Source organism: Procambarus clarkii, chromosome 54 (assembly GCF_040958095.1).
Source record: "Procambarus clarkii isolate CNS0578487 chromosome 54, FALCON_Pclarkii_2.0, whole genome shotgun sequence".
NCBI lineage: Eukaryota > Metazoa > Arthropoda > Malacostraca > Decapoda > Cambaridae > Procambarus > Procambarus clarkii.
Window position 1 is genome coordinate 2791540 of NC_091203.1, and position 27120 is coordinate 2818659.

Sequence of the window (27120 nt, forward strand, 5' to 3'; positions counted from 1 at the left end):
TCAAAAGTGATATTTGACCTAGGGAGCTTAAATCGATAGGTAAACAAACAAAACAATTTTATATGAGGCTTAGACCCTCCCCATAACACCGGTTCCTTTCCCTACCACCCACCCCTTTCCCTTGAGATTGTGTGTTATGGGAATCTAGAAACTGAGATGTTTTAAGAGGTTAATGAAGACAGTAAAAAAAATAAGATCTTACGTAGAAGACAAGAGTGTCGGTGTTGTCATGGGTGAGGTCCATGTAGTGGTGGAGGATCTGCCTGTAGACGTGGGAGTTGGTGGCCACTGTCATGGGGTACCAAGTCTGCGCCAGCAGCGTCTGCAACAATTTAATCATTGTTAATTCACACTTCTTTAAACTTAGTTATTTGAGAAATAACTCTACGATTAATATATTATTTTCACAACATGTATCCTTACGTTATGACCTCGTTTACATACGAAATTACGTAATTCAAACAAATTTTGTTTGAACCTAACACGATGATTCTGTCGTAGAGTACCAGTCTGCCGTTTACAGTGAGAGCCAAAGGCTGAACAATAAAACGAACAGCTTTAAACAGTCACTTCTCTGACAAGGACTCCAGAAGTAGAACAATGCTGAAACAAGTCCTTATATGTAAACCTAACATTTTCCATAGATTTCAACATACTTGTAAGCTCTCAGTCACTTACTGGGAATCACTTGCGAAAACCTTATTTAAAAACTAATATTTGAATGTTTATATTTATATAAAAAACTAGCTGTACCCGGCCACGCGTTGCTGTGGCTCAGTAACGCATGTGTGTTGCTGAGCCACAGCAACCTTCCCCTGTCTCCCAGTCATCCCTGCCATTCCCCCCCTCCCCTGTCGACTCGTCAACCTGACCATTCCTCACTCCCCCGTCCCTTTGTCCTCCCCACCAGCCCCACTGCAGCATCCCCTCATCCTCCCTGCCATTCACCCCTTCCCCATCCCCTCGTCCTCCCCCTCCCCTTTCCCCTTGTCCTCCCCACCATTCTCCATTCCCCTGTCTCTATCATCCCCACTGTCCCCCACTCCCGTTCCCTCGTCCTCCTCACCACTCCCTCGTCCTTATGCATTCCCAAATGATCTGATGTAATCATCAGAAAATTGAGAACATCAAATAATTTAATGTTCCCATCACAGAAATATATAATAAACAGTTAAAAAAATGAGATGAAAAACGAAAAAAAAAATAAAAATAAACTGAACTCACAAAATGAACGGTATGGTAAACCTAACAGCTATATTCCAATGCAATGTCACACAAAATAAATAAATCAAAACGAAAATAAATCGAAATCTATGAAAATTCCATTTATCAATGAAATCGGAAACATTGAAATGGAATCGTAACATATTTAGTATAGTGTGTATTGCTCTTATGTGCAGCAGATGGCCCTGTTTAAAAAAACAACAACATATTTTTACCTGTCACAGGTGTGGCATCTATACGTATACTCACGAAATTAATGGTATGGTAAACAACACAGCTCAATTCCAGCTCAATGTCACATAAAATAATTAAATCAAAATGAAATATATCTAAATTTATGAAAATTCCATTTATCCATGCAATCGGAAACATTGAAATGGAACCGTAACATGTATAGTATAGCGTGTGTTGCTGTTACGTGCAACAGATGACACTGTTTAAAAAAAAAATGTTTTTACCTGTCACAGGTGTGGCATCCGTATAGTAAGTATATAAAAACATGCACGTATTTGAATGGAATGTTGTGTCAAAATTTCAAAGCAATCAGTGAAGAACTTTCGGAGATTGCAGCGAGTGTTGCTCTTATGTCCAACAGATGGTGCTGCTTTTAAAAAAAAAAAAAATGTTTTTTCCTGTCACAGGTGAGACATATATATAGTAGGTATGTACACGTGCCTAGTCGAATGTAACGTTGTGTCAAAATTTCAAAGCAATCGGTAAAGAGATTACGAAGATTTCCCTCACATGAAAAACACAGTTTAAAAAAAAAAAAATGTTTTTTTCCCATCACAGACGTGATACATCCGTCCAATTCGCATCCTCTTGGATGCGAATGGAACGTTGGGTGAAAATTTCCAAGCAATCGGTGAAGAACTTTCGGACATTAGCGATTTTGAAAAAAATCGAACATATACATTTTTATTTATATAGATTAGGTAATAAGCTATAGCTCCTTGATGTCATGTGGACGATACTCACTTCATGTATGTAAACACTGTTCTGTATCTGCTAATTTAAGCTTGAGAATACCAATTATGTCCCAAAAAGGACAAGATTTTGCACCACATCTAACTAGAGCGTGAGATATTTATGAATCCATATACAGTAACGAAAACGCTACGCGTACTAGTGGCTGTACAGTAATTCACGAAGCCCGTCCTCCTAAGGTTTTTTAACGAAAAGAAACTGTCGTGGTAACGTCCCCGATCCTAATCTTCTAGAGGGCCCAAGACAGAAAGCGGAACAGTATGTCAATTTCGCGAGCCGCTTCCATTGTCTAGTACAACAATAATTGGCATTAGGTAGAGTATACTTCAAAATGCGACGTTCTATTAGGAGGATGGGTTGATTCACGAGAGGTATATTTATGCCCCGGGGTCCAAGAGTCTCACATGCTCTGAGGACAAATGTGCACTGATGAATATTGGCCCCAACAGAGCAGATTTTGAGTCTGCTGGACTATAAGTGATCTGTTAAATGGGTAAGCAAAAACAAAGGAGATGGGCTCGGATACGATGTTTTATCACAAGCGGAAGAAGAATTTCTTGACACCTGGTACCGGACTCCTTATACGGCATGTGACAGAACTCGTACCAGGTGACAGCATTCTAGATGTTGTGCTGCTGACAAGAGAGGAGGGCATGATCGATCCAATACAGGTAGGGGAAATAGCTCGCCCCTTCGTTTGATCACAATATTCAAACACAGATTACAATTATAGAAATCCATATAGAGGTCCACGATAATGACTATCTAGACTACCTGCGAGTAGGCTTTCAAGGAGTGAGAGAGGAATTGCAAAATACCTCCTGAAGGGATTTAATAACTTATCAAGGCATGGACGTATATATTTCAAAATGCTAATCACTGAATTTATTAAAAATATGTTCTTAGAAAGAGAAAGGAAATTAAGATAACTAGACAAATGACACATACATTAAGAAAGGTCTAATAACTAAGTGCAACCTCTAGAACAGGCATCAGTCCACAAAAATATAACATAGGTTATGAGATATACAGAAGGACTTTAGATTCAGTCTCCGAGGAAATCAGTTCAACCAAAAAAACTACGAATGAAAACTTCCTTAAAATATAGAGTAAGATTCAATCTTTCTATGCCTATATAAGGAGTAAAACCGAAATAAAAGAATCGGAAGGACCCTTAAAAGATGAGACCCTTACAAGATATAATTGACGATAAATGGGCAACCAAAACTCTGAATGAACACTTTACATCAGAGCCCACACTTGAGATGCTAGACATCTCAATACCCACACAAAGGTTGGAAGAATGTGAAGAGAACGGATTAAGGAATTTCTATAACTTTGAGACTGTGATATTTCTATAATAAGGAAGAAAATTGACAAACTTAAAATGATTCAAAAGCTTCAGGTCTGGACGGAATTCATTCCAAAGTCGTAAAGAAACTTGAAGATCAGTTGTCCCAGAGCCAAGGGGTAGACCAGGTCAAGATGTGTCCCTCCTGCCTGACATAGACCTTAGTCCTAAGGTCTAACCTTTAAAGAGCCAAATACGTTTGAGTTCAGCTGCAGCCGTACTAAGTGTGCAGCGCCCCTCCTACCAACTGTGGTAGGACGTGGATCGCTGGATTGGCCAGAAATTAAGGCAGACATTACATTTGTGGCGATATTCAGGGTTCCTAACAGAAACAGTTTGAGGACGGGGGGTCGTCCCACCAGTACTAGCCTTCAGGCGCCACTCATGCGTAACATAGTCCTTGTGCCCACCCTACTCAAGGTCACAGTTTGTGTGTATGACTGGTGTGTTTACACAAGGGACACCCTCCACTGTACAGCGCCCCAACACTACTTGTGAAAACTGCCTTGAAGGTGTCTATTTGTGTATGTGTGTGTGTGTGTAAGATAGAGTGCAGTGTTGAAGACATACCACCTAAGAACACATATGAAATGAGCAGCAGCAAAAAGAGGGAGATCACCAGAAGTCAGAAGATAATACAACATCAACAGCAAGTGAGCATGGAGAGTGTGCTCGAGCACCATACCAACCCTTAGCATTGGTTCGGCTCCCCACAGCAGGGGGTGTGGTTCTCCGCCCAGGGCCCCCTCAACATGGGTGTGGGTCTCCCAACCCGTTCTCGCAAATTCGTAAAGTCAATATTGACTTATTAACTACGTGCTTAGGTGATATACTAAACATAATAGATACCACTAAAAAGATTCATAGAAAACACCGACCTTACCTAACCTTGTTAGTATCTTAAGATAAGCATGTTATTGCTTCGTAATTACAATTATTACTTAACCTATACCTATTATAGGTTAGGTAATAATTGCAATTACGAAGCAATAAGATGCTTATCTTAAGATACTAACAAGGTTAGGTAAGGTCGGTGTTTTCTGTGAATCTTTTTAAGGGTATCTATTATGTTAAGTATGTCACCTATGCACATATTTAATAAGTCAATATTGACTTATTAAATTTGCGAGAACGGGTTGGGGTCTCCACACGGGGCCCTCCAGCAGGGGTGTGGTTCTCCGCCCAGGGCCCCCTCAACATGGGTGTGGGTCTCCACACGGGGCCCTCCAACAATATTGGTATTGGTGAGTCTATAACAAAGGATGACGAGGTCTTCCATCAATTCAAAAGCAGAGGAAGTATGAGACAGCACACGGTGAGATGACAGAATGAACATATTCAGCAGCGGCACGACAAGACAAAGATGGTGAGTGGCACACCCTAATCTTTCCCGTAATTGTCATTGCACGAGTGCAGGAGGACAGGCCCTGCGGTTTTTCACAGAGACCAGTCATGAGTATCCCACAGACAAGACAAACTAAAATTATAATCAAGAACTACAGCATTCATGTTGCAGTGGAGTTTCTCGATGACTATTGTGACGGTGTCCCCTCCAGTTTCTCCCATATGCCAGCTGTAAGAGTCATATCAGCTTATCTGCAGGTTCTCTGAGGAGCAGGGAACCTTTTTGAGGTACGAGGCTTCCAGAATGGTTGCTTATTTGAGGAGAAATTTGCATTTGTAAATTTGCAGGGAAGTGGAAAAGTCACGCCATGGGTACAATAAAATGGCGCCGCCTGGCCTGCAAATCCACCATTTTGTGTACGACACCCTCTGGTCGGTGATTGGCTGGTTGAGGTCACATGACTTCATTGACCAATCAGAGCCCGCCCCTGGGTCTGTGACGTCACCGAGAGACCTGGCCCCCCCCCCCCGCCTGCAGAGCACCAGGCGCGTACTTGGCGCTTCGTTGAGAGCAGACGTGCGCCGATTGAGCTCTCGAGATCCGAGGTTAAGGAGCTTTCTTAAGTGGATATACACAGCTTGACGAGTATATAGTGACTAACAAAGACTGCAGTACTTCAGGGAAGTGCGAGGAAGCCTAATTCAGCGGTGTAAGGGCGCCGTGGACCGTGAGCTGATTAGTCTTGGAGAAGTCGAGAGATGTTACGACAGCGGGAGGAGTGAGTGACTCGCCGTCAGTGGAACTCCAAAGCATTCAGAGCTATTGTGATTGGATCACGCCCACTATGAACTCAGAAGGGAGAAAGTGCATCCTGATCCTTGAGTGTGGTCTCAGTGAAGGAGTGCTTGATGGAACGACGCATGCAGTGACGACTGGACGAGCCAACGCCCAGGAACTTCACTCAGGGAATGAGCACGGAGATGACGAGGATCTTCACGACGTCTATGGATTGGTGAGGCTTCTGGAACGCTGAGGAACAACGCGAGGAATGGAGTACCCAGGGAACGGCGACTGGAGCCTAGGCGTCTGAGGACAGGATATGTTAAGGTAGATCAATTTTCCCTCCCATATTTCCCTTGGTTGTTAGGCAAGATAGGCCTATTATTATGCTTCGGCATTTATTGGAGTGCATATAAGTCATAGGAGTAAATTAGGCTGTGGGATAGCACGTAAATATTATTCTACTGATTGGTGAAGACAGCGTGTGGCCGGCCCGTGGAGGAATGAGGAGCGACGCTGACGAAGCCGCCCCAGTGAAGGGGGCCAGTGATCCCTTTAATTCATCAGCTGATGCTAGCTGCTGGCGGCCACCAGAGGAGCACTGCTGTCACCATTATTATTATTATTTCCTTAAACCCATACATGTATCTCATGTGTTGTAGTTTACTTTGAGTAAACTTTTAGTTGCTTTATCACTGCTTTTAATATAACCTCCATCTCATTGAGCTTTGTGATTAATAACATAATTATACTGTACTGTTACTGGCATGACATAGAGAAAGACCCTGTGTTGGCAACACGACATGAGATTTGAACACTGGTACTGGCATTCCCTAATGAGTAACCCTGAGATGGCAACATGACTGTACATTTGAATTCTAGTATTGGCGGTATATAGTACGGTCCTAGGCTGCTGTAAATATATTATATTCGAACTAACGCCGTTGCTGGGACGCAGAGAGAATTACCCAGCTGGTGACCAGGAAGGAAGAGGTGGAAGTGAGGCTACGGCCGGAAGTCCGGCAAATTCTCTGCACGCATAGGTGGGCAGGGCAGGCCCGGTGGGGGAGTCACATACTGCAGGATTGAGTTTAGTAGTGTTGGCTGGGCCTTCTCCTCTCCCCCTTGGGTCCAAGGTCAAGTGGTGACCAGTCATGAGGCATCACTAGGAGAGCTCCCTGGGGTGATATGTAATTGTGGGAACCGACCTGTGAGATTTATATTTATTTAATTTATATGAATTTATATTTACGTTAATTTATATACTTCGATAGCAATTTGTATAATGATAAGTGGACTGTATTTCTGCAATAATCTCATAATCTCACAAATCGATCCTCTACACATTAGGGGGGTTTATTAAATTTATATATATGCAGCCAATCAAACTACAGTATTAGACTACATACATTGAAGAGGTTCCTTATCTTATTTGTACAGCAGGTATAACCAGGATGTAGACACCACATTTTCCCTCTTTGAGGTAGCTTCCATCACCCTGGTAACTGATGCACAAAGCATGCTTCCTCGTCTTGACCTGTTAAAAGGGCGCTAGCTGTAAAGCCAGAATCCTATATATGACAGGTATATCAGAGAAACACTGTACATGGAACAATGAAGACCTGGCTTAATTACCTTTAGTTTGAGGCTACCACGTGCTCTAACCGGATCACCCTATATAATGACATTAATGGCCATAAATGAAAGATACATGGGTTTCGGAAGAACACTTAACTTGATTTGTTGACAGCGTGTTGATAATGGTACACCTTTGGTTTCCATAACACTTCGTCCAAGTAAAATTAACAGGAGCCGAATTTGCTCCCGTGAGCCTCTGGTCTAGTATAAACAATGGCTGCCCCTCCTTCCTCACTCCTGATGCCTGGCTTACATTGTCCAGATGACAGAAAGTGATAGAAGGGTCACATTTACTCTACTTTAATATTCATAATTAAGTTAATTTATATGAGATGTTTTATGATGGTAAAGTCCAAAGACTAATGTATTTAAGAATAATTCCCACCATAATAGGTGGAGAATATAATAGTATGTGGTGATGATATCCCGTTTTCTTTAGACGGTAATTCCACTACAAGTTACGTTTTCTATGGGTTAACTTGTTTATGCAACACAGCTATTATCTGTATGATTATTAAATGGTGTTGGATTTTCCGACATAATTCCCCAGGGGGCTGCTCACGGGTCGAAGTCCTCTTTAGAACAGATGAACACCGATACTCCTCCTTCGAATTATTAGATTAATTTGATGTTAGTAGTTAGTAATCACACATTTGTGCGTCTGTTCGTACAGGACGGATGTCCCGTACTAGAGTTGCAGGGGTTAGAAGTCTAATGCGATTTCATTTCCCTGTCAACTCTTGAAAGGCTAATATTCAAGCCTAATTACATATTATTTAACCCAGAAGACTGGATGTGATCAAGTACTACAGTCAAGTATGATTCAGGGACTGCAGTGAGATCAGTGACATTAGATATAACTTGAAGTTTGTTCAGGTAACTGGTCACTGATATATAAACACTGAGGCCCATGGAATACATCTTGATTAAATAATAAATGTATCAAATCAGTCATCAGATTTATTGGGGTTTAATTTAGTTAATTGATTCAGAAGATTGAATAGCTCATCATTAAAGTAAAGTATGGTTCTGAGACTGCAGTGGGTTCAGTGACATTGGTCGCAGTGACTTGTAGCTGTTTTAGGCTACTGTTCACTGATTTGCCACTGAGGCCTCATGAACTCATCTCCAGCTTCAAATGATGATACTAACATCAACCTCTGTTGGTATAGTCAGCTGTTATCTCCTTAGTAAAATGCTACTGGAGAAATATAATCAGCTGACAAATTTAGATTTCTATTGGTATTGTTTATCTGCAGGCATAGGTCTCCTCAGGCTTGATACTGGGCCTGAGAGTAATTTACCTCCTGCAGAGTTTAACATGGTTATATCCTGATATTTAGTAGGGCTACCGATGAATTGATGGCAATAGTCTGTCCCTACAAGGAGACCGAAGTCAGTGAGGCGATCAGACTTAATATTATCTGCCAATTTTATTCCTCTATTTCTCAGGAATTTGGCTGTTGCTCTCAGACCTTGAACTTGTAGGTCTACTGGTATTTTGTCCACCACAATGGCTTGTACTCTACAGACGTACCTGCCTAAACGTACTTATGGTTGTACCACCTGGTAGACTTGAGGTCCTGCATCTGTTACAAACCCTGAGATATTGAATGATATCTGGGCTACAGGCCTTAATTGTAATTCATCTGCCAGCTTTTTAGTGACATATGTTCTCTGGGATCCTTGGTCAAACAACCCACGGGTATGGACCTTGGCCCTCTTATTCAGGATGGTAACTTGGGCAGTAGGCAAAGTCGTATTACCTTTAGACTTTGCCGATTGGACACTCTTTGTTTGTTGCACCTTGCAGTACTGTACTGTGGTGGGAATGCTATCTTCCACCTTGGGTCTTGAATACGTTAATTTCGTATATTTGCACAGTGCTGCATGGTGCCTACCTCTTCTACACCTGTTGCAGGTGTTGAATTGGGTATCACAATAGTCTATGTTGTGTGACTTGAGACACCTTGAACATCTCCCTAATTCCTGGAGTCGCTCAATACGAGTGTCTCTGGTTGGATAATTAGCACAACAGTATGTTGAATGTTTCTTTTTGCAGAACATACATGTCCCCCAGCCTACTGCACGTTTGGAAGTTACCGGTTTGGGTGAACTAGTAACAGTAGGCTTGGAGGATGCTGCTGCGTTGTCAGATTTTCTGCAACTTGATGTTAGAGTAATTGGTTGATGTTTATTTGGGGTAGTTGTTTTACCCTTTAATTGACTATTATTTTCTATTTCTGAAGGCTTGCAAGAGGTTTTAACTTCCTCATTTGCTCGTCGTTTGTTTATGATGGAATGTAAACCTTCAGCGATGTCCTGTACTGTCAGGATGGTGTTATGTTGATGTGCATATAATTCATCTAGTATATCGCTGGACAATTTTCGTTGAAGAACTACTTTGGTCATCCATTCACTAGTAGTTATATCAACCTTAAGACTGAATGTTCTTAGTAGTGACTCAAACTCCATGCTGAAGGATTGTAATGAGTCAGCAGTCTGATCAGGTTGAGGTAAATCCAGCAATTGTAGTTCTAGATGTATGACAGTTTTCTCATTGCCAGCATTATTCCTAGGAAGCTGGACTGGGAAATTAGTGCTGTTGCTATTTTCATTTACATTTTCTACTTCTGGTTCAGCTTCACCTCTAGTTTGGAGGCATGTTAACTTAGTAGCTTCAGGTATTGGGTTTTCAGAATCCACAGAGACTGTGGATAAATTGTCTGAGAACTGCTTAATTTCTGGTGGTATATTATTGGGTGAAGCTGTAGTGGGTGAAGCTTTATCCTTGTTGATTAAAGGATCTAATCTGGCTTGACATTTATTCTCAAAAAGATCCAGATCATCCATACCATTATCTACTTTATTTGGTGTACTTGCTATTTGTTCTGATTCAATTATCCTGTGTAAATGTTCCAACCTGGCTTGAGTTTCTTCTTCATATTGTGCTAGGTCAGACAGGAATGGTTCCAAATCTTCAACTACTATGTCGTCGTCGTGGACCTGATTTTGGTAAGATTTCCTATTTGCTTTCAATATATGCAATTGGGTTTGAATCTGTAATAGTGGTATTTTCAACCGACGATAATTAATTACAGGCACATATAGCAACTGTTCATATTGGTTGAGATCTCTTGTCAGTTGACGTTTACTTGCTACTAAAGCACGCTTTGCTTTCTGTGGATTAGTCATGGTGACTTGTTAATTGGGCACCACTGGCTCATAAATTGTGAGCAAGTACTGATGGTAGCCTAGGATAAATTCTGCACTCACTAGGCGATAATCCTACCTCTACTAGAGGTTAGCACTTAAAATTAATACACATTATATATATACAATCATACACACTTATGATTTGAGTGATAAACCAGTGTCACTGGAAGTACCTTTAGGTTAGCTCTTCTATATCACCCTAGGATGGTAGAGACACAAATTAATCACTCAAAGGTGTAATGACCATAAGTAAATTATTATATATACAACTCAACTCGAGTTGATAAAAATTACACCCAAAATAGGGTCTGGACCATTCATTAATGGTGCTAGGTTGTTGAATATAGTACAACTGAATATGGTAATAATGGGACTAGGATGAGCAATAATAGTTCAACTAGTCAATGGTAATTTCCTACCCTGTTGTGGGTTGGCAATTAGTAAATATTATACTGTGATCACTAGTGCAATATATATTAAATAATTCTCTATTTTGGAGAAATAATATACACAATTATTGATAATAGCCTCTTAATTAGCCTCTATGAAACTTCTAATAATATCTAGAAGTATTAAATATTATTAGTGACCTCGCGAAATAAACTCCACAAAATTCGTAGATAATCTCTCGTGAAATTTAACACCACGAAATCCGTGAACAATCTCGCGACACAGTCACTAATTTGGCTGGCTTCAATATTAGCGCTGTCATTTCACAGAATAACACGCCACCAAATATCTGTGGGTGTGCATGAAACCGCTGACTAAGGCTTAACTGGGCTGAGGGAGGCTCCTGAGCTCCCTCGAGGCTACGCTGCCGTCTTTGACTGCTGGCTTTTGTTTAAATCACACTGCACTAGTATATTTAATGAATCCACTGGTTAACTGGTTCATCCGGTACTAAGATGACCAAATGTGGGTTCAAAGGACCGAATAATCCGGTTCGAAGGACCAAATAATGTGGGAACCGACCTGTGAGATTTATATTTATTTAATTTATATGAATTTATATTTACGTTAATTTATATACTTCGATAGCAATTTGTATAATGATAAATGGACTGTATTTCTGCAATAATCTCATAATCTCACAAATCGATCCTCTACACATTAGGGGGTTTATTAAATTTATATATATGCAGCCAATCAAACTACAGTATTAGACTACATACATTGAAGAGGTTCCTTATCTTATTTGTACAGCAGGTATAACCAGGATGTAGACACCACATTTTCCCTCTTTGAGGTAGCTTCCATGACCCTGGTAACTGATGCACAAAGCATGCTTCCTCGTCTTGACCTGTTAAAAGGGTGCTAGCTGTAAAGCCAGAATCCTATATATGACAGGTATATCAGAGAAACACTGTACATGGAACAATGAAGACCTGGCTTAATTACCTTTAGTTTGAGGCTACCACGTGCTCTAACCGGATCACCCTATATAATGACATTAATGGCCATAAATGAAAGATACATGGGTTTCGGAAGAACACTTAACTTGATTTGTTGACAGCGTGTTGATAATGGTACACCTTTGGTTTCCATAACACTTCGTCCAAGTAAAATTAACAGGAGCCGAATTTGCTCCCGTGAGCCTCTGGTCTAGTATAAACAATGGCTGCCCCTCCTTCCTCACTCCTGACGCCTGGCTTACATTGTCCAGATGACAGAAAGTGATAGAAGGGTCACATTTACTCTACTTTAATATTGATAATTAAGTTAATTTATATGAGATGTTTTATGATGGTAAAGTCCAAAGATTAATGTATTTAAGAATAATTCCCACCACAATAGGTGGTGAATATAATAGTATGTGGTGATGATATCCCGTTTTCTTTAGACGGTAATTCCACTACAAGTTACGTTTTCTATGGGTTAACTTGTTTATACAACACAGCTATTATCTGTATGATTATTAAATGGTGTCGGATTTTCCGACAGTAATACCCTAGTGAAGAGAGTGAAGTCCAATGGCATGATGTTATAGGATCGGTATCACGATCCCCCGCTGTTTAACTGTAACCTCATGTAACACAAGGGCAAGGTGAGCGGCGTGCGACACTATGAAGAAATTGGGCCAGGCACAACACTGGATGAGGGGGACTGCCCAGAAATCAAGCAATCGCAATGTAGAAGGCAGGCCTGCACCCAGTCATTAAAGTACCAGGCATGAGGGCATGCAAAGTGGAAAGGTATATTGGCAACCCATCTCTATGTGGCAACTGTCAACGGTGGGAACGTGGCAATGTGATTGCCCAATTAGGTGTGGGTGTTGCAGTGGCTCTCATGATACCAAAGAGTGTCTGCATAAGCTTGCACAGGGTGGTGGCATAATACCTAAGTGTGTCAATTGCGTGCTGCCCCCTTTTGCCTGGAACATATATTGCAACATGAGGCCTGATTGGCAGGGCTGAAGAACACTGACTCAAACTGCAGTTGGACCAGTGAACAGGGACGGGAATAGCTTCGTGAACAGTACTGCATCAAGTCAGGGTCCAGTCCAATACCCAGCCCAGGGTCAAACTTGCAGCAGGCCGACAACAGCCTGAAGTAGGAGTGGGGTGACCCACCACCACCCCACTCAGGTCCAACCAGTCCCCTTCCCTCTCACAAACCTTTCTTCTTCTTGAGAGTAGGTGCAGTTTGCATGAAGGGTTTACCCTATCGATGCCTGTACCAGGACAGATGTTGAGAGACGCATTGACGTTGAGGAGGATAAGAATGTCAAAAGAGCTAGTTACGGTGTGCCGTAGAGAGAGGAGCAGCGACTAAAACAAAGGTGGACGGTAGAGGGAGACATGCCACACCGTAGGGCGGGATCACGAGTACATGGTGTCAGCTGATCCATGGCGTAGCGTTGTGCGCAAGACGTCCACTAATATTTCTCTGGGAACTTGTATATCGGAAAGCGCAAGCAGTATGCTTCCAAAATCATCCACGTGTCAAAGGACACCCGTCCACCAGGCGGCGCCTTTGGCGGACACATCCTATCCGGTACCCTATAAACAAACTCCTTCACCCGTGGCACCCAGATAGTGGAAGAGCACCAAAGGATCGGAAGCACCCGGGCATCCCGATGAGGGTCCAACACCAGACCTTCACAGGTCACAACCTCAGCAGCCGGGACAAGGCATCCCCCAGACTGGGGCAACAAAGGATGAGGAATTGCAGGGGACGAAGGCGCGGCATCGACCCAACCACAGGGCACAGGAGGTGAGACCCCCCCTTCGCACATCTTTCCGCAGCACCATGATGAGGTCCCAATCATCAGAGCAACCCTTCCCCCCACAGTGGGGACCCAACAGCAGAAGGTGCAGGGGTTGGCACAGAAAGCAACTCGGAGCCCCTCACAGCCCCATCATCTACTGCGTGAGATGCCAGAGCACCATACTCCCCCACCTCCTCCCAAGGCACACCACAAAGGGAAGACACACTCCGAGCCCACCGCCAATGCTTCGAGACAGGCCGCACGACACCACTCCTATCAGGCCCCTCCACAGGAACGGCCACCATCTTCACATCTACATGGTCCACACCCACACTGTCCGAAGAGTCCACGGAGGCCACATCGCCCGCACTGTCCATATCATCCAGGGAAACAGCCTCAGAACACTGGCGCGCTCGTTTCTGCAAAGGAACGGAAGCATCAGAACGACAGTCGCCAACACACACAGGTACGGCAGGCACCTCCCCCTGCTGAAGGACCCCCCTCCAAAACAGAAGAATCCGCGTCCCCGAGAGCCGGGACCGCAACCACAGGCAGGGGCGGGACATGGACCTCCACTGGGACATCCTCCACTACACGCAGTGCAGGTGACGGCCCGACATCCACACACACCGGCTCAACAACCCCAGGGGCCACAGGAGTTACCAGACATGTTGCACAGGCCGGAGAACACACCTCAACAGGCGGAGCAGCAGACAGGCAATCGGGCGCCTCAGGCACAGTACCCACTCCAACCTCAGTACCATCCGAATGCAACAGGGGCGGAAAAAAATATGCACGAAAAATTTGCACCCTACCAGTTGCTCCCATGTCGCACGTTGCAGCCAAATGACCCTCGTTACCACACTTATAACAGGTGCGCGGTTGCCCCCGATACAGGCAGTGGAGGGTGTAACCCAACACAGACATCGACGATGGTACACTACACTTCAGGGACATCATCAGGGTGCGGGAGCCATCAAGTATACCAGAACAGTGCCCGGCAAGGACCTTGTTCCAACGATCACTCAACACTGTCCCAAACCATTCAAAACAGGAGAAGAGGAGTTCGTCCTGAAATTCGAAGGGGGTACCATGCACCGCCACATACGTCAAGGCGACACTAAGACTCACCACTTTAACAGAATCAGCGGTATCAGGGAGTGGGTAAACACGCCCCCCACAAACGCACCCACCTCTACCTCACTCAGTAACCCCAACCCTACATCATCACCCATACTCCCTAATCCCTCCCAGTCAACCAGCTCTCCTGCCTCCCTGCCGACCCTCCCTCCGACCCATCCAACCACTCCTGCCTCCCAGCTGACCCTCCCTCCGACTCATCCAACCACTCCTGCTTCCCAGCTGACCCTCCCTCCTTCCCAGCCAAGCATTTCCCCTCCTCACCCACCAACCAACACTTTATTCATTCCAGGCAACACAATCCCGCCCAATATGGAAGCAATGATTACCTGCATGATAAAAAATCACTCACTCATTTAAGAACTAATGAACAAACAAAATAAAGTTGAGAATACCCAGTGTACAATTCAGAAGAACCAGAAAGCCATACTCCAAATTCTGCAGAACCAGAGACCATCTCGGGAGAGTCTAGCAAGGTGCAGCTTGATGCATGGTGATACAACATGTGGAGACAATGCACATAACAGCAGACACAGTGAACACCTTGCCTCAGTGAACACATCAACACTAGTGAACACAACAACACTCGTGAGCACATCAACACCAGTATACACAACAACACCAGTGAGCACATCAACACTAGTGTACACAACACCATTGACCGCTGGCACCAATACACACAGTAACACCAACACATACAACACCACTAGTGCACACACACTCACCAGTAACAACACCGCACACAGCACATCTGATGACCAACAACCCTACCATGGATAACCACAGTGAAGAAAATTTCACTATCCTACAATTGAACTGCAATGGAGGTCACGGTAGACTTAATGACATCATACAATACGTTCGTGAACACCAAACTGACGTCTTAGTGCTACAGGAGACACAGTTGTTGCTGTTGTTGATTTAGGGGCGACGACGATCATGGGATCGGATGCGCCCTGGCGTACCCGTGAAGGGTTAATCGCAAAACCCGGAAAGGTGAAACGCGAAGTCTAATCGTGAAACGAGTGACGTCAGTCACTTGAAACTATTATGCCTTGCTGCAAATAAACGCAAATGGGCAGAGGATTGGGGAGCCCCAGGAGTCCCTCAGGGTGACAAGCACCAGCCCCGCCACACATAGAGAACGCTGGGTAGCAAAACCAAAGCTCAGCCCCCAACTATAACGCAAGTCATACAGTGTCCTCCGGCAGAGCAGCAGCCGGCTGCCCACCACGGCTGAGGGCACGCCAGGAGCCCACCAAGACCCACCAACTCCTGGCACCTCTCGGTCAAGCCGACCCCCAAACACCATCACTTCGCCGGGAGAACCAGCCAGACCACGTAAAAAAAATCTGTCAACAATCCCGTGACCCAAGGCGATATGTGCGCCAGGCGTGATGCAACCGGACCATTGAAGAAGAATGCCAAACGGCAGTAGCAAAGCCAAGATGCGAAAACAAAACATGATCCGGCGGCCCCCCAGGCGGAAGAGGTGTCCAGACGTCCCCTCGTCGTCAAGGTTGAACCAGGAACTCAGGAGACACTGGTGGGTGATGACTACAACCCAAGGTTCAGCGGTTATCACAAGTTCTCCCTGCCCTCTGGGGAAAGAAAACGGAGGTCTTATTACCTATGTCAGTAACACTATTCCTGCACAGATTATTGATGATCTCCACAGGGGGATGTGTATGAATCCCTTCACTTAAACAATACTGCTGTGCATATAATCAACCAATATGTGCCACAGAATAATCTTGACCTAGACCTGAATTTGTTAACGAAGAACCTACCCTGTTGGTCGGTGATTTTAATGCCAGGCACCCACACTTTGGTGCCAACTGTCATCAGCCTGTCAATGGATGGAACCTGTCACTCTATGTTAGGGAAAGTGAAAACCTTAGAGTCCTGGGTGATGAACAGCCAACTCACCTCAGAGGAGGAAGATTAGACTATGCTCTCCTGCTGAATGCACAGAACACGGATGCCAGTACACAAATTGTGCACAGTTTATGTAGTGACCATTGGGCACTGATTACCACCGTCGACATGAATAAAGAAAATAAAAGAAAAGACAAATAAAAGAAAAAAGTTATCACTCAGATCCGATACGAGGCCGCACTTCATAAACAGAATGAGTGACTGGTTCACGGAATACCAAATCCAAGAAGACATTGATACATTTGTTGATGACCTTAATAACCAAATTTAGCACTGTCTCAAAGTTCCGCACCGTACGACTGGGCGAAGTAACCCTCAGAAGAAGAAACGAAAAATGGTATGAGAACGATTATATAAAGATGCTCAATGCAAATGTGAGGAGAATGATAAGAGAGTATCGGAGACATCCCACTGAAAGCAACCAAGAACTCTTTAAAACTATGTACCAAGTAGCCAGGGAAGAGAAGATTGAAGAGTGGGAAAAGCAATAGCTTGAATTCACTAGCTCCATTGGACGAGAAACATCTGCAAGACTAGTGTGGGCAAAAATTCAGACAGCTAATGGGGGCAGAACCCGGCCTGCGGCTTACAAAGACCTCCGGGGTAAGGCTGAGGTACTAATACACAAGTGGTGTGATGCAGAATCCTCCTCCTCCCTCCCTGCAGAAATCAGCAGAGCTCCTCTGCTGATTTATGTAATTTGTAATAATGCCTTTCAACATGGAAATGAAAGGAAAGCACGTATTGAGAACTATGCCTCATCAACGCAAGCGGAGTTAACTGCCAATGTTAAGGCGTTAAGATTCCCAGAACGAAACACCAATGGTGCAGTGACCTGCACTGATTAAAAGGCAGTGCTACAATGTAAACACAAAGCCTTACTAATAATCAGGTAGAAAATCCTGCGATAGTCGCTGAAATCAAGAGAGCTGTGAGAGTACAAACCAATCAGGGAAGAGTCATCAAATTCCTGTGGATTCCCTCTCATGCTGAAATCAGAGGAAATGAACAAGCAGATGTGCTGGCTGCTGAAGGCGGTAAAGGAGACCGTATTGAATACTTTATACCCAAGACTCTACAAATTAGAGTATCATTATGCAATATCACTGCGACAAGGTTATTGAGAAAAGGAAGATAGAAGAACAAATCAGTGAATCTGAACGCTGGTACAACATGGATACAGATGGCAATCCCAATCATTATGGACGAAGAGGAGGTGACCGCAGGAGAGCTTTAGTAGTAGCGAGAATCCGTCTTGGATACGAATATATATATGGAGATTTGGAATGGAAACAACAGTTGAGGAGCGAAGTTGCAGAATCTGAGGCGAGAGTGATGGACACCGCCTTGACGGGACTGTGAACATCTGAGAGACATTAGAAATATGTATAGAATAATAAACCCCACATTGTTTGAGTTAGAAAAACACTATTTGTCAAATATAGATGCTGTTATTAAAAGCTTTCCCCATTTTGCAACCGCAAGATAAAGTAAGATTTTAAGGGTTGGCGAATGTTAATCTTCTTGTTTGAGAAGCTGTTCACTTGAGACAGTTAAGCAAGTCCCAGCTGTGTCTGGATACAAGTGACAGGATGAGCAACCCAACGGATTTTCTTCCTATTGGGGAGTGCTGTACATGCTGCTATGTTCACTCACTGGATGAGTGGCGCTGCCCAGTAAACTCGCCCCTCAGGGCAAAATTCAATTAAATTAAACTAGAAGATGAACTATGTCTCCCACCAAACTTGTTTTAAGAAATTCTCTGGGCCATAGGATATTCCCCCCTAGAGTATAAAGGTGCAAATGTCACCCTTATTTTATAAAAAGGCAGAAAGTGCTCAGCAGAAAACAACCGACCGATCAGCTCGACCTTGCAACTGCAAGCTCACGGAGAGAATCCTAAAGGAGGGAATCATTCACCATCTCACAGTGAACAATCTACTAAAATCAATGCAATATAGTTTTGTTAAAAGTAATCCCTGACTTACAAATTTGCTCACATTTTTTAAAACAGTAACAGCTCTATAGATAAAGTACTTCCAGAAGATGTAGTATACATGGACTTCTCTAAACCTTTTGATAAAGGACCATATGAAAGACTTACATGGAAATAACAGTTACATGGAATAAATTAAAAAATACTAATATGGATAAAACAATGGTTTAAACAAAGAAAACAAAGATTTGTCTTAAATGGAAATGAATGTGACTGGGAAAATGTGGTCAGCGGAGTACTGCAAGATTCTTTATCAAGGTCAACTTTATTTGTCATATACATTAATGGTATAGATGAGAATATTGCAAACCACATCATCAAATTTGTAGATGATAATAAGAGTTACAGAATTGTGGGAAGTGAAAATTATATTAAGACCATACAAAGAGATCTATATGAAATCCACAAATAATCGGAAGAGCGAATGCTTTTTAATATCGACAAATTCAAGACCTTATATGGGGCATAACAATGCACATTACAACTACAAAATCTTTATATTACCTTTCAGGAGATTGATGAAGAAAAGGGCCTAATAGTCAATATCCTCCAGTCACTGAAAGTTGCGCAAGTAGGAGATGCAGTAAAAACCAAAACTATAAATCTCTGGTACACCTCATCTTCAGAAAGACGTATTTGCTTTGGAGAAAGTTCAGCACCAGGCGACAAACATCAACACAGAACAAAGTCGCCACCATAACAGGAACCGTTGTGAGTCACAGAGCTAACAACACTGCAGACACGGCACAGATAATGTCGTTAAAACTTTTAAAATACTGAAGAATTTTAAGGATATTGATCCAGACCTCTTCCTTAAAAGTTTAGATGTAACACGTACAAGAAGCAACGGTTTCAAGCTCAACACGACACAACGTAGGACAGCAAACAGGAGAGGCTTTTTCAACCAGAAGGTTATAAACCCATGGAACTGCCTACCTGCTGAATCTGTAAATGCCTGGACTTTGTTGAATTTCAAAATCAAGCTGGATAAAATCATCAGAACAAATAGGGGGGCGGCCATTGATAAGCCGCCAGCTTCCACTCCTCGTCGTCGCCACTAGAGAGGTAGTGGCCCTCAGGTAAATTAAAGACGGTAGAAATGCCTACGAACGTCTCATAGGACAATGTCGCTGCTGACGTGATTGAATGCATTTTTAAATTCGAGCTTAATTACTGCCCTTTGGTCTGTGAAAATGCCAATGTATGCTTGCACTGCATGTGCTTTACAGCCTTGATGGAGCCCATCCCAAGCTGATTAAGTTTAAACATGGTATTTGGCTGCTTACCGATCTCACCGCAGCTACGGTGATGTTACGAGGCATCATCAATGGGCCTGATTTCCAAAAAAAGAATGTTCTGATGATCTATAGGGACGTTGCCAGCCAGGAACGTGTTTGACACTCTTGTGTGTTTGGCTAGAAGGCTCTGGTTATGTCATTGTTGCTCAGGCTCTTTGTGGGTGTTTGACTTGTAGAGCACGTGCACGTCATTGTTGCTCAGGCTCTATGTGGGTGTTTGACTTGTAAAGCACGTGCTGATGTGGTGCTTCTGAAGACATGTTCTCACTACACCCACAATATTGCCCTCTTCTATTCACTTGCTAACTTGTACTCTAAGTTTTGAGATGAGGTATTGTTAACATTCCTTTAAATTAATCCTCATTTTGTGCGATGAGGAAGGCGGACTATGTTATCTTCTCTGAGAAATTACTGACGTTAATATGCTTGATGGTACAATAAAACATGCGCTGCCAAACAACAAATGATTGTGCCTTGATTTGATGGTTCCTGGAGAATCATTGACTCTTACCAAGTTAATGAATTTAGTTTGCTTGCCAGTGGCAGCCTTGAGAATATGAAGTGTAATCCAAACAGGCGTTGTTTTGAGTGATTCTGTGAGATTTTCTGATGAAATTAATTTACGGGAGGTTTTATTGTAGCAGGGCGGGCACAGGAGTCCTAGACTCCGTCCTGAATTAATGTTGTGGCAGCAAACATTACCTTCACTGTCAGGATAACAGTTTTTGTTTCAGGCTCGATGTGAACCTAAGGAGAGGTGTTTGTTTCACTCTTTTGGCTGTGAGGAACCTGCAGGGCGTCCCATATACGACCTACGCAGTGACAAGGCTTGCTTGAAGCTTGCAGGACCAAAAGGTTTGGCGAGCTGGGGACTGAAGGACTTGAGGGCTAGGATGAAAACTTAGGAAACAAGGAGAGGACAGCTTCAAGAGGGTCAAAACGTTCAAAGGCCTATCCACTGTGGATTGAAGTAGTCGCTTCATTCGTTGTCGATGCTGTAGTTTCCATTTTTTTTATGCAAATAGGCTGCCTAGCGGGTAAGGAGGCTTGATGGCTAGTTGAGGGCGAGGAGAAGGGGCACAGTCTTGATGATGGTAGTTTGATGGTGGTGCTGTCTCAGATGGTATGTGTTGGTAGATGTATTGTTCTTTCTTCGTTCTCCTTACCGATGGTTTGACATCTTCTTCTTCTTCTTGTGTGGTTCTTCGGTTTTTCCAGGCTTCATGTAGGTCTTGGCATGTTGAAAAGGGCTAACTGACGTTCGAGGTGTCATCAGTTAGGTAGTCCTTTGGGTTGTTTCATTGAGAAGAGTTTGAAGTCCCAACCGAGATGTCGTCGTTTGATGAGTAAGCTAAATTCAAGTTGCTTTTGGCTGTTGAAGGTTGACTAACAGCAGCAGCACCAGCAGCAGGTCCCGCCGCCGACGTAGAAGGTTTTGTAAGGACAATGTCTCTTTTTAGCAGAGTTTATGCTCTCACGTTCCTTGTCACAAAATATATATCCATGACAAGGAACCTGCGAGTATAAACTCTGCTAAAAGAGACAGTGTTCCTTGAAATAAAGAAACTGTTGTTATTTGAGCATCAGTGTGGATGGCTGGTGTGTGTGTGTGTGTGTGTGTACTCACCTAGATGTGTTTGCAGGGGTTGAGCTCTGGCTCTTTGGTCCCGCCTCTCAACCGTCAATCAACAAGTGTACAGGTTCCTGAGCCTATTGGGCTCTATCATACCTACACTTAAACTGTGTATGGAGTCAGCCTCCACCACATCACTTTCTAATTCATTCCATTTGTCAACCACTCTGACACTAAAAAAGTTCTTTCTAATATCTCTGTTGCTCATTTGGGCACTCAATTTCCAACTGTGTCCCCTTGCGCGTGTGCCCCTTGTGTTAAATAGCCTGTCTTTATCTACCCTATCAATTCCCTTGAGAATCTTGAATGTGGTGATCATGTCCCCCCTAACTCTCCTGTCTTCCAGCGAAGTGAGGTTTAATTCCCGTAGTCTCTCCTCATAGCTCATACCTCTCAGCTCAGATACTAGTCCGGTGGCAAAACTTTGAACCTTTTCCAGTTTAGTCTTATCCTTGACTAGATATGGACTCCATGCTGGGGCTGCATACTCCAGGATTGGCCTGCCATATGTGGTATACAAAGTTCTGAATGATTCTTTACAGAAGTTTCTGAATGCCGTTCGTATGTTGGCCAGCCTGGCATATGCCGCTGATGTTATCCTCTTGATATGGGCTGCAGGAGACAGGTCTGGCGAGATATCAACCCCCAAGTCTTTTTCTTTCTCTGAATCCTGAAGAATTTCCTCCCCCAGATGATACCTTGTATCTGGCCTCCTGCTCCCTACACCTATCTTCATTACATTTGGTTGGGTTAAACTCTAACAACTATTTGTTCGACCATTCCTTCAGCTTGTCTAGGTCTTCTTGAAGCCTCAAACAGTCCTCTTCTGTCTTAATCCTTCTCATAATTTTGGTATCGTTCGTAAACATTGAGAGAAATGAATCTATATCCTTCGGGAGATCATTTACATATATCAGAAACAAGAAAGGACCTAGTACAGAGCCCTGTGAGACTCCACTGGTGACTTCACACCAATCGGAGATCTCACCCCCTCACCATAACTCTCTGCTTCCTATTGCTTAGGTACTCCCTTGTTTACTAGAGCACCTTACCAGCTACACCTGCCTGTCTCTCCAGCTTATGTACCAGCCTCTTATGCGGTACTGTGTCAAAGGCTTTCCGCCAATCCAAGAAAATGCAGTCCGCCCAGCCCCTCTCTTTCTTGCTTAATCTTTGTCACCTGGTCGTAGAATTCTATTAAGCCAGTCAGGCAAGATTTACCCTCCCTGAACCCAAGTTGGCGATTTGTCACGAAGTCCCTTTTCTCCAGATGCGCTACCAGGTTTTTTCTCACGATCTTCTCCATCACCTTGCATGGTATACAAGTTAAGGACACTGGCCTGTAGTTCAGTGCCTCTTGCCTGTCGCCCTTTTTGTATATTGGGACCACATTTGCCGTCTTCCATATTTCTGGTAGGTCTCCCATCTCCAGTGACCTACTATACACTATGGAGAGTGGCAAGCAAAGTGCCTCTGCACACTCTTTCAGTACCCATGGTGAGATCCCGTCTGGACCAACAGCCTTTCTAACATCCAGATCCAGCAGGTGTTTCTTGACCTCCTCTCTCGTAATTTCGACCTCTTCCAAGACCGCCTGGTTTACTTTCCTTTCTCCTAGCACAGTGACCTCACCTTGTTCTGTTGTGAAGACCTCCTGGAACCTCTTGTTGAGTTCATCACACACCTCTTTGTCATTCTCTGTATACCTGTCCTCGCCTGTTCTAAGTTTCCCTACCTGTTCTTTCACTGTTGTTTTCCTTCTGATGTGACTGTGGAGTAGCTTTGGTTCGGTCTTGGCTTTGTTTGCTATATCATTTTGTTTGCTATATCATTGTGTGTGTGTGTTTGTGTGAGTGTGCGTGTGTGTGTGTGTGTGTGTGTGTGTGTGTGTGTGTACTCACCTAGTTCCTAGTTGTACTCACCTAGTTCCTAGTTGTACTCACCTAGTTGTGCTTGCGGGGGTTGAACTCTGGCTCTTTGGTCCCGCCTCTCAACCGTCAATCAACAGGTGTACAGATTCCTGAGCCTATTGGGCTCTATCATATCTACACTTGAAACTGTGTATGGAGTCAGCCTCCACCACATCACTTTCTAATGCATTCCATTTGTCAACCACACTGACACTAAAAAAGTTCTTTCTAATATCTCTGTGGCTCATTTGGGCACTCAGTTTCCACCTGTGTCCCCTTGTCGTGTGCCCCTTGTGTTAAATAGCCTGTCTTTATCTACCCTCTCAATTCCCTTGAGAATCTTGAATGTGGTGATCATGTCCCCCCTAACTCTTCTGTCTTCCAGCGAAGTGAGGTTTAATTCCCGTAGTCTCTCCTCGTAGCTCATACCTCTCAGCTCGGGTACTAGTCTGGTGGCAAATCTTTGAACCTTTTCCAGTTTAGTCTTATCCTTGACTAGATATGGACTCCATGCTGGGGCTGCATACTCCAGGACTGGCCTGACATATGTGGTATACAAAGTTCTGAATGATTCTTTACACAAATTTCTGAATGCCGTTCGTATGTTGGCCAGCCTGGCATATGCCGCTGATCTTATCCTCTTGATATGTGCTGCAGGAGACAGGTCTGGCGTGATATCAACTCCCAAGTCTTTTTCTTTATCTGACTCCTGAAGAATTTCCTCTCCCAGATGATACCTTGTATTTGGCCTCCTGCTCCCTACACCTATCTTCATTATATTACATTTGGTTGGGTTAAACTCTAACAACCACTTGTTCGACCATTCCTGCAGTTTGTCTAGGTCTTCTTGAAGCCTCAAACAGTCCTCTTCTGTCTTAATCCTTTTCATAATTTTGGCATCGTCCGCAAACATTGAGAGAAATGAATCTATACCCTCCGGGCGATCATTTACATATATCAGAAACAAGATAGGACCGAGTACAGAGCCCTGTGGGACTCCACTGGTGACTTCACGCCATTCGGAGGTCTCACCCCTCACCGTAACTCTCTGCTTCCTATTGCTTAGGTGCTCCCTTATCCACTGGAGCACCTTACCAGCTACACCTGCCTGTCTCTCCAGCTTATGTACCAGCCTCTTATGCGGTACTGTGTCAAAGGCTTTCCGACAATCCAAGAAAATGCAGTTCGCCCAGCCCTCTCTTTCTTGCTTAATCTGTGTTACCTGGTCATAGAATTCTATTAAGCCAGTCAGGCAAGATTTACCCTCCCTGAACCCATGTTTTCGATTTGTCACGAAGTCCCTTCTCTCTAGATGTGCTACCAGGTTTTCTCTCATGATCTTCTCCATCACCTTGCATGGTATACAAGTTAAGGACACTGGCCTGTAGTTCAGTGCCTCTTGCCTGTCGCCCTTTTTATATATTGGGACCACATTCGCCGTCTTCCATATTTCTGGTAGGTCTCCCGTCTCCAGTGACCTACTATACACTATGGAGAGTGGCAAGCAAAGTGCCTCTGCACACTCTTTCAGTATCCATGGCATGATCCCGTCTGGACCAGCAGCCTTTCTAACATCCAGGTCCAGCAGGTGTCTCTTGACCTCCTCTCTCGTAATTTCAAACTCTTCCAAGGCCGCCTGGTTTACTTTCCTTTCTCCTAGCACAGTGACCCCACCTTGTTCTGTTGTGAAGACCTCTTCGAACCTCTTGTTGAGTTCATCACACACCTCTTTGTCATTCTCTGTAAACCTGTCCTCGCCTGTTCTAAGTTTCACTACCTGTTCTTTCACTGTTGTTTTCCTTCTGATGTGACTGTGGAGTAGCTTTGGTTTGGTCTTGGCTTTGTTTGCTATATCATTTTCATAACTTTTCTCTGCTTCTCTTCTCACCCTGACATACTCATTCCTGGTTCTCTGGTATCTCTCTCTGCTTTCTGGTGTTCTGTTATTCCGGAAGTTCCTCCACGCCCTTTTGTTCAGTACCTTTGCTTCCATACATGCCCTATTATACCATGGATTCTTCTCTTGCTTCTCGGATTTTTCCTTTTGGGCCGAGATGTATCTGCTTACTGCCTCCTGACACTTTTGGGTGACATAGTCCATCATATCTTGTACAGACTTAGCTCTGAGGTCTGTGTCCCAAGGTATTTCCCTTAGGAAGCTTCTCATCTCCTCATAATTTCCCTTTCGGTATGCCAGCCTTTTGTTTCCTAGTTCTTTTTTTTTGGGGGGGGATAATTCCTAGCTCTACCAGGTACTCAAAGTTCAATACACTGTGATCACTCATTCCTAAGGGCGCTTCCATCTTGACTTCCCTTATATCCCACTCATTTAGGGTAAATGAGTGTGTGTGTGTGTGTGTGTGTGTGTGTGTGTGTGTGTGTGTGTGTGTGTGTGTGTGTGTGTGTGTGTGTGTGTGTGTGTGTGTGTGTGTTTATACTGTGCATATATTGGCTCATTAAACAATATGATTGGAACAAACATTTTACCCGTAGTTTAGTCATTAATTTACCTGATAAACACCTTTACAACAGCACTGTCACTGCATTAGGATATTATGTGAGTTTTTTTCATTTCTGACAGGGGTGTGAATTACATAGATATTCCAAAAGAATTTTGTTATTTTTAAAACACAGTGATATGTCTAATGGCGATATAAACATATGGCAGGGTATGGTATATGGTTCATTACTGTATCAAAATCGCTCTAATTGTCCAGAAAGGTTTATTCAATCTTTTAATACGCTAAATAGAGATAATTCACTACACATTTCCAAAGTCAGTAAATCTAATGCCATTGTTATCACCAACAAAAGAGTCTGTAATATAGAAGAGTTAATGAACTATCGGAAGACTTATTACCTATTTACAAAGACCCTTTAGATAAAGCTTCTGCTCATTTTAACAAAATGCTTGAAAATGTACTCGGTGATAAAGTGCTTGTAGACAAGTTCAAGAGTTGTTCTCCTTCCTTACCTTACATGTAAGGTCCTAATAACAGGGTCTTGGTAGTACAGTCGGGTTCATTCTTGATTCACAATCGAGGATTCCGAGTTCGCATCCCGGATGGCACAGAAATAGTTTTTTTCTTCTACTTTTTATTGATAAAGCACATTAAATACACATAAAAACAGCCTGACAAAACCGCACAAGCAGTGATCCATAAAGCACAAAACAACACATGAGATCAACAGAGAAAGGAAACACAAAATTGAAAAACAAAATAAGTATTCAACAGGAAACATAAAAAAACACAGAAATATTATGGTACAAAATATTATGGTACAAATATTATGGTACAAAATAACAACTAGTTACACAAGCCAGCCTGAAGGGCCAAACAAGCAAGACAAAAAGTCAAAACAGACAGGAATTCATAACCGGAACACGCAGGGACCTGGAAAAAACATATAGAAATGACACCCATACATGCAAAAGAAAAACAAAACAAAACAAGC

General features: G+C 43.4%; 1 protein-coding gene across 1 annotated transcript in view; it reads right to left on the bottom strand.

The window, feature by feature from the left end:
* LOC138352581 (nicotinamide phosphoribosyltransferase-like) overlaps nt 1-27120 on the bottom strand; it is a 151361-nt gene that overhangs the window by 75709 nt on the left and 48532 nt on the right. The window contains exon 5 of the mRNA XM_069305071.1: nt 203-322. Within this exon, the coding sequence (XP_069161172.1) occupies nt 203-322 (120 nt within the window). The remainder of the gene's footprint in view (nt 1-202; nt 323-27120) is intronic.